This window comes from Amblyomma maculatum, chromosome 8, assembly GCF_055883805.1.
Source record: "Amblyomma maculatum isolate TAMU_Amacu chromosome 8, ASM5588380v1, whole genome shotgun sequence".
In the NCBI taxonomy this organism is placed as follows: Eukaryota; Metazoa; Arthropoda; class Arachnida; order Ixodida; family Ixodidae; genus Amblyomma; species Amblyomma maculatum.
Window position 1 is genome coordinate 104,188,649 of NC_139351.1, and position 11,056 is coordinate 104,199,704.

General features: G+C 46.5%; 1 protein-coding gene across 1 annotated transcript; it reads right to left on the reverse strand.

Annotated features, from left to right (window-relative positions):
- Positions 1–2,059: 2,059 nt before the first annotated feature.
- On the reverse strand, positions 2,060–10,838 carry LOC146182076 (pancreatic triacylglycerol lipase-like). Its single transcript, XM_084575599.1, has 8 exons — positions 10,692–10,838; positions 9,509–9,617; positions 9,217–9,333; positions 8,044–8,175; positions 7,090–7,341; positions 5,415–5,532; positions 3,794–3,970; positions 2,060–2,147 (listed from the first exon to the last, which is right to left on the reverse strand). The coding sequence occupies exons 1-8, from the start codon at positions 10,833–10,835 to the stop codon at positions 2,060–2,062; spliced, it is 1,137 nt and encodes a 378-aa protein (XP_084431725.1). The 5' UTR covers positions 10,836–10,838.
- Positions 10,839–11,056: the final 218 nt, after the last annotated feature.

Here is an 11,056-nt window from a genome sequence, read left to right on the forward strand (position 1 = left end):
GAAACTCAAGCTCAATCCAGAAAAGATCAGAGCCACAATGAAGCTTTCTCTAAGGCGTTCCATTCTCGTCGTAATTACCTTAACCTTGAAGGACACCGTGTAAGAAATTATTCTTTGCACCTTACCAGCTCATTATCGCTGTTGAATCAGTAACGTGATTATAGTGTATGCAATCTTTCTCGCCGAATCCCTGACGCGTGTCCTGGCTGTAGCCAGGTACACGGTGCTCAAACACAAACGGGGGGAGGCATTATTATCTGGGCTAAAATCAGGCCTACTTGTGGACGACAGGTGACAAGACAAAAGAAATCTTAACTACTCCGACACCTGTCGTGGTACTACTACCTATTCGCTCAGAACGCCACAGCTGCTTGAATCGCGACATCATCTTTAATACTCAACTTTTTTTTTTTTTTTTTTACTGCAAACAAGGGACAATTCTTCTTGTTTGTCTTTGCCGTCGCTGTCGTGGAGATCTAAAAATGCTTCTCTCGTGTGTGTTGCAATATCGAAGCGTTCTGCGTTTTTCTAGTAAACCACCATCTACTACCAAGCTCTAAATAGAGTTGAATTTTCCCTGTTGAGTACGAAATCGTACTGGAAGACAATTTAGGCATGTCTAACGTCTTGCTAACGGTTTCTAACGGAACGGGCGCCAAAGAGCTGCGCTCTAAAACATGACGCTTAATCAGCCATATGAGCGCATTATAAAAGCCTTAGGATATGGTCTTCAAGTAGTACGTATGTCACAAAAGGTGCACTGACGCATTGGTTTTCTGGCGCTTTGTTAATAGCAAAGGCTTCGATAATTTTCTCTTTTATTTTTATGGTACTATCAATTACTTTACAGGTCGGTCCCATTTTGCGCAGTGCAGTGCGAGATTCCCGAATTTTGCGACCGCAAGCCCTCTCGTGCTCTCTTAACCTCTTGTTCAAGCATCTCCCCGTCTGTCCAACGTAAAACCGTTCGCAGCTGAGCGGGATGCTAAGTTCACATCTTGATCCAGTCTACATAAACTGTATCATGTATGATACCGCACCTGAGCTTTTTTGCGTATTTTTCCTGGTCATTACCCTTTGGCACCTTCCAATCAGTTTGTTGGGAGCAGAAAATGCCGCCTTTATGCCGTATTTGCTTGCAGTTTTCTTTAGTTTGTGGTAAATATTGTGAATATATGGCATCACAACAGGGCGTCCTTCAGAGCACTGTCTTTTGTAATGCGCACGTGTGGCTGATTCAACGTTGTTTTGCAGCGAAATCTACACTAGTCAGCGGCGTATTTCAGGCAAGCGTCTCTAGTAGCTACTGCGCGTGCGCCGTAGCTATGGCAATTAGTTGCTCCGAGCCACAGGAGGAGGAGGAGGAGGAGGAGGAGGAGGAGGAGGAGGAGGAGGAGGAGGAGGAGGAGGAGGAGGAGGAGGAGGAGGAAGATGAAGCTATCTCACGAAACTGCTGAGTAATTGTCTTCTTCCTTGCAATATTACGTAAACAAACTCATCGATCATCCCAATAGGTAAACGTGCACCCCTTATGAATTCAAACTAAGCGATTAGTATATTTAAAAACTAAATGTGATAGCATCGAATTGGAGTGTTTATTAAAACTGTAGTCAATCGAGTCTAGATTGAAATTTTCGAATATATAACGCTACGCCCTATATATGCAGCGCATTTAAGAACTTTCGAACATTTTGCGGCACTCCGCTATCAATAAGAAATTCAAATATTCTGGTGGTGATATTATATAGTGCAGATGAGATCAGCCCTGAACTATAAATGCGACCGCTCCTCTTGTATTTAATAGTAAAAATTTTAATCAATTCACTTCATACTGCTTCCCCAGAAGGATCCAGTGCGCTCTAAAAATACGCTCGAAACGTGAAGGGAGTCTTATCCAGGATTGTATAATAGAAAAAATAACAACGATCTCTCCGTTTATTTCCGCAGTCTAAAGCAAAAAAAGATGTTCAAAAAGCTGGATCGCAGTTGTAATCACTGAAATGGCAGTACTAATTTAGTAACACAGAATTCGTTATTTATTGCCAATCCGCAGCCAAAGTCAGCAGGGCAACAAGGTAACCTCCGTTCCCGAAGCAATTCCACCCTTGTTGAAGTAGCAATAAGTTTTCGTCACGTTCTTTCTCTCCCTGTGAAAGGAAAAACAAAACAGAAATAAGAATGCATGAAAATAGAGTACGCTTGTCAAAAAACAATGTCACAGAAACACGTCAAGTTCCCTATACTCATCGCACTGTAAAATACTCCAAACTTGAGTGCAGCCAATACAGCCCGAATGTTTCAATGTGCGTTTAAACTCCATGGTAAGGAACTCCAAAGCATGCTGAGATTTCATCACTTTTCGAATAAACCGGGTGTCCCAGTTAAATCTAATCAAGTTATAAGACAAAGCTTCCCAGTCGAGTGAAAAAAACTATGCTGATAAGAGCCCCGTGGATTAATCAGCAACACTTTATTGCGTTAGGCCTATAATGCCTATTGTCGCAGAGTTCAGCGTCGGCGTCTGCGTATGAGGCCTCGGTCCACACTAAGCAAAATATAGAGGGGCCCCTTTTCCACTTCCTTGGTTGGAAGAGCATTGAGAAGGAGTACAGGAGAAAGAGAAGATAAAGAGAGGGTGAGAGCCGACCAGTGACGAGTGGGCAACCCGGTCGCCATTCAGAGTCGAGGGGTGGAGAGTATGGAATGCTGTATGGCGTATCACAATGATCGTTGGATTTACCTGGCGCGAAGCGAGCTGAGATCGAAGCGGCAGAACCAACTCCGGCTGCGGCCGGTGGCTTACACTCATGAAACTCGGTTCACGGATATTTAACCCTCTATAATTTTTAAAGCGCAGCTCTACACTATTCGCACAGTAATTCCCAAGAAAGAAAGCCTCCACGGCATTCGCACGACGGGACGGAGCTGCAAAGGTGTATCGGGTGTCCGGCGAGAGAGCGGCACGCAGCTGGAAGGAGTCGGACCCCTCACAGCTCCGAGCCGTTCACATACAGGCACCGACTCCTCGCCTCTTCCCCACGTCCTTTGCAAGCCGCGGCGCTTCTTCCGCGCGTCCTCCCCATGCCCTCCCTCTGTTAAAAATCCCCGGTGGGCAAGTTTTAACTGGTTGCGATGTTATCGGGCCCAAGGGCTTCTGTTGTATCAATTACCTCGTTTGTTATCGAGGATATCTACATGTCGAATTTAATCTGAAGAGCTCGATTAGTCCATAAAAGGTTCTCGACCCAGCGTTTTCGGCCCGTGCCCGGCTAGCATGAACCGGCATGCACTTGTTTGCACCCGTTCATGAGACACAAATTTTGACGCACTGCGTAAAGTAAACATAGGAAACACTTTTGAGCCATTCTTTCGGTTACGCCCCGCCGGGGTGGTGCAGTGGTTACGGCGCTCGACTACTGTGTCCAAGGACGCGGGATCGAATCCCGGCCTCGGCGGCCGCTTTTCGATGGAGCCGAAAAGCAAGCCGCCCGTGTGCTTTGCGATTTCAGTGTACGTTGAAGAACCCCAGGTGGTCGAAATTTCCAGAGTCCTCCAATACGGCGTCTCTCATAGCCTGAGTCGCTTTGGGACGTTAAACCCCAAAAACCATTCTTTCGGTAACGCAATTTAAACACAACGCGGAGTTCTTCCTATTACAAAGTCTTGGTGTTACCAGTCACAGTTTCGATACAGCGTACGGAAAGACGCATAAGCACGATTGACTGTGAAGTGACCGTCTATCAGTGCTTAGGGCCAAAATGAAAAGGAGAAGAGCAATCATTGGGGCACTCACTGCGTCCTCAAGGGCTCGTTCATGGGCATAATCTCGACGTGTCGTAGCAGCATGTTCTTGCGAAAGAGAAAAAATCGACTGCTCGTGTATTTAAAGGAAACCCGTTGCAGTCTGCCGATGTACGTATCCGTCTTCACGAGGAAATTGTTCTTGACGGCTCCGAACAGTCTTAGGGGCCTGTGCGCGTTGGCAGAAATTGGATAAGAGGCCAAGTCAGAAGGCAGGGTCGGCGGACGCTTGTATGCCAGATTTCTCGAAAGACAAACGTGGACAAGAGCAGTGCATTACGAAAGTTCTCGGACCCCGCTCGGGTGACCGCGACGCAGAGCCTCGTAGCAGGGCGACCATTGAATATTTAGCTATCTATCAATAGCAACAATGACCCTATTGGCCCGTTATACATCTATGTCGGCACGGGCATGGGCTCTAACCGGAGGTAGCCTGCACGTGTCATATATATGCACGCAAGCTGTCAGGTCACAAAGTAGACGTCCGCGCTAGGAAAGGAACCTTTGGGAATTTTGTGGGGATGTGGAAGGATACGGGAGGTACATCTGTACCAAACTCTGCGCGGAAGGCAGGGATAACACGCATTATATATTATTTAATAATAATTAAAGATTCTTTCAGATCGTATGGCTTGATTAATGAGTTCAGTATAAATATAAGCGACAGTAAGGTTACAGAAGCTGTAGCTGCAAAGACTTATATAAAGCCCTTACCGGTGTAGAGCTCTGTTTATATAAAGCACAGTAAACTGCGCTCTGCACAGCGCTAGCAGCGCCAGACACAAAATGAAGCTAGCCTAAGAGCTTAGGTCCTGAACGAAGTAATATAACAATAAAATTAAACCAAATACAGCACCTGCACAGAAGCGTCTGAGCGGGCGACACATTGATGGCGATTTCCTTTGGTGAAAAATGTTCGATCTAAGAAAATTCAAACCCCCCAAAAGTATGTTCGCCGTGAACCTAGGTTACTGTGAGCCGTTCTGTCAGCCCTAGAGGTGACGCCCATCATTCGGCCAGGCTAGCTCCGCGACTTGTTTTCCGGGGGCGGTCTCCCAGACCAGACTGAACTTCCGTTCTTCTTATCTGCAAAGCCCTTTATACCGCCCCCCTCGGCACGAGTCATACACCCACCTAAACTGAGACTGTTGCTACGTCTTTACTTTAGTGGTTATATAATCTCCTTTCTCCATGAAAGCCACCGGTCTACGCCACTGATGTGAACAGAGAAGAATCTGATGCTGAGATAGTTGCGGCATAGCCAACAATGCAACAACCATAAAAAGAATGACACCAGGGAAAGGGACGCACGATAGCCTCGATCCGTGTGCACCTTCTTAGTTTAATTTGCTGTGCCATCCTTTGCGATGAACTGAGACATTGGGTGCCTGAATGCTTAGTAGCCTACCTTGCACCTTACACAGACGTGCAAGCGAGAGCTCCCGTTGTACCGAGCAGTAGAGACAACGCTCCACTAGCCGCCAATACCACAAGACACTTCTGTATCAGCTGTTCTGGATGCCGCGTTGGTAGCATTTTTACTCAAACAGAGAAATCCTCTGCTTTCGCATTATGGGTTCTGGTACAGTTCAGCTGTTGACCACGGTACGTACTTTTCGTTGATCTTGATGGTGGCTTTTCCTTTGTCGCCTTCTAAGATGAGCACGAAATATCCCGTGGCGAATTTTCGCTTCTTTCTCCACAGCACGATGTTCACGAAGAAGGGAAACGCTGAAGGGAATTAAGGAAGCAACGTAGGTTATTAAACGCCTCGGGAGCACAAAACATCTGACGCCGAAGAAACTCATGAGTTACCGTAGCTCGTCTTACTTCGAAGACGATTTCTACCTTGATACAACTTTTATAATCTGAAGCTCTGCCTCAAAGTCAGTTCTTATCTCCCTGGTCAGCTTGCATAGAACTAAACATCAGCTTGCTCATGCAAGGCCTAGTAATACACGAGCACCTTTAGAACAAATTACATTTACGTTGGTTCAGTCGTCAGCACGCATCAGGGTGCTGCAGCGGAGCGCAGTGAAACGAATCGAAATTTTTGGCTCAGCTGCTTTAGTATTGGCACAGTGCAACTGCAAAGGCAATTTACGTGCCTATATACACACTTTCACCTGCAGCAGAATCAATATCTTAAAATAAAAAACAGTACCTTCGAACCCAGATATATAAAACGCGAAGAGGTTTGCGGAATAGTTCAATATATAGATCATTCGATATACAAAAACGACTATAGATAAGCTTATCTGTAATCCAGAAGCAAAAATAAATTCCCTGCACGCTAGTGACGCGTTTTGTAGAACGACGTGCTGCCTGCATGCGTGATGGCAGCGCGCAAACCTCTTGCAAGAAATTTAAAGGCCTAACTTCATTCGCATCGAACACCCAGCAGACGGTGCTTTGGGACTATAGCCATTGCCTGTCATAAGGTGTCTAGTCCAGCTGCCAGTAGATAGCATATAGAATAATTCTCAATTGAAAATAAGGTACATTTGGTTCCCGCGAAGCCTTCGGCAGCGAAGCTCACAGTGTGAAGGCCAGGCTTTACCTGGATAGGTTAGCTTCAGCGCATGATAGCAATGCGGCGTGAAGAATGAGTGCAAGAAACCGAAGGCCCCTCTCGAGATCTGCTCTGTCTCCTTGTGGCATCGTTTCACCATGCTAATGCTGACAACAACCCAAGACCATGCAACCAGCCCGTTTCCGTGCGCAAAAAGAATGAAAAAATAAAAATCGTGTTTGCAAATGCCGTAAGGAGAAGCACCACTTGCAGGGGCGCGGCGCACCATTCGCTATAGCGACCGACCGGTGAAAGTGAAGTTCAATATAACGCAACAATTTTCTAATCATTCGCACAGGACTTTCCCCGGGATAATCCATGTGTTCTGTTATACAGCGAAAAATTCAAAATGTCCGAGTTCGATATACCCAGGCTCGACTGTGACTGCTTACAAACACCTTTTTGCGTCAAGGCGGCTTTTTAGCGCTCTGGAGAAACGTTCTGACTACTGTGATCTTAATTTATCCCGCCCTATAAGTCCTGGTGTGCGCTGGTGTCGGGAACCCTGAACCTTCCGAGTGCCCATTATATGCAGTTTTTACTACCAGGGGTGATGGCTTCGCAATCCAGCCGCGTCGGGCACGCTAGGTCGATCATTAGCGTAAACACTATAGTTTACAGAGTGACCTAAACGCCTGAGTAAAACCTACCAGAACCCCGAACGTGGGCCGCCTAATAAACCGCATCGGCTGAGAAAGCTTTGCCGGTGGAATTACCGCAGAACGGTGCAGAGTCCATGGTCTGCAGGTACATTTGCACGGACGTGTTGGCGGCAGGCTTCCACAGGTCGGCGCGGAAGCCCATACGTGCGCAGAGGCGACCGTTGACGCCACAGTCGGTGCAGCGGCCCTTGAGGAAGGAATCGTACGAGCTGCAGGCGAACGCCAGCGACGTGCAGTGCACCTCCGTGATGCTCTCCAGGAAGTAGTCGACGGCACGCTCGTGGTTGCACACTACCGAGCGCGCGGCTGCGCCCATCATAAGCACCGCTGATTCGCGCATAACGACTTTTTTCAGCGAGAAGCTTTGAACGCGCTCACCCGGCAGATTACGGGTGGGGTGATGTGAGCTCAACTCTGTTGAATAGTGGGGCTAACATCTACGATGCCATTATGGTACCATCAGAGGTTGCGCAGATTGATATTAAAGCGAAAGCTCTGCTACTTACTCTAGGTAAAACCCTGATGACCGCTTAGGTGCGTCAAGCGGAACTGAGCCGACTGCCCCGGAAAGGCAGTGGTCTCGGGTTGGGTCCACGGGCGAGAACAAATTTTACTTTAACTACGAAGTTTCTGAGAAAGCAGTATAGCTTTCTTTTCTAGCCGTTGGTTGCGCTTGGGTGAATGCCAGTGATTAATTACTCCCTTATTACAAATATGCTCCATCTTGAAAGATTCGCTTAAATATTCGACAAAAATGTTCGTTTAATATTTCATGATTACGTGGGAAAAAATGGGAAGTTAAACCCCCCAAAAAAAACGCGATGGAAAAGTGAAAATCATGTTAATGAGATTACAGGACTGACAGCATACTAACCGCGGAACCGTGACATTTCTATTAGGATGAAATTACAAACCGCTTCCAAACGTTAAAATCCCGATGAATGAAGATGTCCACAAACGGTCGCAATTCAACTTCGCTACGATTTGCAATGCCAATCTCACGCTCACCGTTCACGACGCCCTTGGTCAGGGCGGTGAGAATCGGCGAATTCGTTGCACATCCGGGCATCTTCAAGCCGCCATTAGGGTAGAAGTCCACATGTCCGGCCGCATGGTACATCCCCAGCCCTTCAGCCTTATCTGAAAGGAGCAGAAAAGCGGAATGAAATAAAGAAGAAAACAGAGAGGCGAGAAAGAGAAGAAGAAAATGAGGGGGAGAGAAAGAAAAAAGAAGGGAAGGACGAGAGGAAAGAAGGAAAACGCAAAACACTTCAAAGCAACTCTGGAGTCCTGTAAGATGCTTCTGTGAAAATATTAAAAGAAATGCCTTAAGATCCCGATGCGTAGCGAAAGCTTCCTTCTGGAGTTGGTCCTGCAAACTCCCAATGAGTAATGAAGATTGCCAGAGAAAACAAACGGGACGGAGTTTCGAATATCAACCGCAAAAAACTGAAAACCCGTCAAGAGAGGATCTGCAGAAATATTTATTGTTACTGTCAAGTTATATAACATGGGCAAAAACTTACGCCAAAGAAAAGTTTCCCAGGAATTAAATGTCTAATATTTCTGGACAGTAGACGTTTCCATGACACCCAGCAGTAGCACGTACGCACCCTTGCCCCTAAGAACTGCCAACAGACCTGAAACGAAAGCTGGTGCGCTGCCTGTCAAGCAGCGCTGGCCGGTAGACTCATTCAAGTTGCGTACAGGTAGCTAGGTAGAACGAAAGGAAGATGGTTTGCACAGTATGAAAAACCGAACAAGGGTAAATGGGGTACGCCTCAGTTCGCAGATGAGCCAACGTTTCGACAAGTGGACTTGTCTTCGTCTGGGCATAGCGATCATCACTGGCAGGGGTTTAAATACGCTTTTGCTTCCGAAGAAGAAAAGCTGGGGAGGGGAAAGTGGGTGCAAACAAAGTAGGTGTGAAGGAGTGGGGAGGAGAGGATGGGTGAGAAGAAAGTGGGTCATGAAGTGAAAGAAAAACGAAAAAAAAAAAATAAACAAGAAAAGAAAAAAAATATTCAGTGTGTATTTATCAGCCTGGAACCAGAGATTATGTGGCCTGCGAAATAAGTAAAAGCGGCAGTACCAGGAAAGACTACAATACCGAGTAGGTGATTAGTCAACACTTGAGCCGGTTTGGTGCAGATACACCTTACAATACAGGTAGCTACTTACATAAGTCGAACACCGACCCTCCGTCGGTGTGCAGTACGTCGACCAGCAGCGCATCGGTGGGGTCAAGGCGTACTTCCTTCGGCATGTTCTCGAAGTAGGGACCGGCAGGATCCAGGCCTGAAGGACAATATACAGTTGTGCAAAGATATAAAAACTTGATATAACGCTGTCCGTTGTTTGTAGTCGAATCTGCTTGCTAAATTGGGCTCCAATTCACTCAACCAAGGCTGTCTAATTTTTCGCAAGTGCCCCAGCTCAAGTTTCTACCAATAAAAGCAAAAAGAAAGCGCACCTGTGATTCGTCCGAGCCTTGGAAGTCTCTCGCCAGCGTAACCACTCACGTGCGAGCCTAAACTGTGACCCAAGATGTGGAATGTCTCTTGCTTTGCCTTGAACACTTTCTGTAGAGATAAAGGGGATTCGAAAATAAAAGCGCGAAAAAAGAAGGGGTCCCGAGCATATCGCTATACTCCGTTTCATACATCAAGTGCAACACTACCAAAGCAACAGCTCTTGTTCGCGCTCTCCGCATCCGCGATAAAAAATAGTGCCTGCTCTTGACGAGAGAAAATAATAGTTGCTTTGTCTGCAAGCTTAATACATTTTACATTTGCCATCAACTTCATAAAAAGCACCTTTTTCAGGGAGAAAAGGTCGGATTAGGCTAATTTGTATGTTTTTTTGTGTCGTTTTTGTTCTTGCCGCGTTTTGCTGCCCCGCAACCTTGCCAGCTGTGCCACCAGATGGCGCTGGCTGTGCCCTCCGCGGTGCGCATCTCTTTTTGAGAAAATGGTTCTTTGGTGCGCATTTTTTCTATAAGATCCGCTCTGTGAAAATGTCTAAGCATGCGAAGCATGTTATTGTAAACGTGTATGCTCGGAATAGAGCCCGTTTCGGCAGGAACCACTCGCCTACAGAACGAGCGCGTAGTGATACGCCTCCTGTTTTTTTTCTTGCGGACTATTTGCGTAGCTTTCGCTGCGTTGCACCTGATGTATGAAATGGATCGTATAGGCGCAGAAATAAAATGACGACAGCACGTTGTTTTCGCACGTTATGCATCCACCGGTGTCCCTGTACAACAGCCCCGCAATTTATTGCGACCTGAAACAACATTCGCCATCGACGTTGTGGCACTTCATCTGGCGTTACCGGCCGCGAAAAAGAATTAAGATCAGCCCAGGAAAGAGTGCACTCTTTCTGGTTAGAGCCCCTGAACTTCCCGCTATAATTTTAAATTATTGCTGCTATTAGCCGTATACGTCCTGCTGACGACGCTTAACTACTATATCTTAACTACTATAATGCTTTGCGTACCTGCCTAGACGCGTAAATGATGCTCTATTCTGCCTTCAGCAGTTCGTTTTTGTAGGCTTTCACGATACCGAGTTAACACTTTGTGATCGTTTCAAAAGCGGTGCAGCATGAAAAAGTATTTCGTAGTGACTAAGCAGTTCTTTTTTTGTCATGCTTACCTCCAGCTTGTTGATGAACAGTGCAATTTCGGCGCCAACCAGCCGGCAGTTGGCTGTGGCCTGTGTGTAGGGGAGGGCGTTACCTCCTTGCCAGTCTACTAGGATGACGTTGTAGTCCCCCACTATGAGAAAGGCCTTCTTCATATCCTGATGGCAGAGGGTGGCTTATGAGAGAGCACGCGTCAGATTAATCACTCCTGGTTATTAATCAGCATGATTTATTGTTACCATTTTTTACTCTTGAATATCATTCAATGCGATGCGTTGGTACATTGGAACTATTTTTTCCACTCGTTTCCGAGGGATTCATGACAAGCCTGTAGGCTTTTTCAATGGAAACAAAGGCGTTCACCTTCCTCTGGTGA

What these genes read in the sequence shown, in the direction of transcription:
- LOC146182076 (XM_084575599.1), bottom strand. Translation starts at nt 10,835, where the DNA reads ATGAAGAAGGCCTTTCTCATAGTGGGGGACTACAACGTCATCCTAGTA. An exon ending in AGGGTCGGTGTTCGACTTAT is followed by an intron (nt 8,176 to 9,216) that starts GTAAGTAGCTAC and finishes TGCTCCTTTCAG; the next exon opens with ATAAGGCTGAAGGGCTGGGG. An exon ending in ACCATCAAGATCAACGAAAA is followed by an intron (nt 3,971 to 5,414) that starts GTACGTACCGTG and finishes CAACGCGCACAG; the next exon opens with GCCCCTAAGACTGTTCGGAG.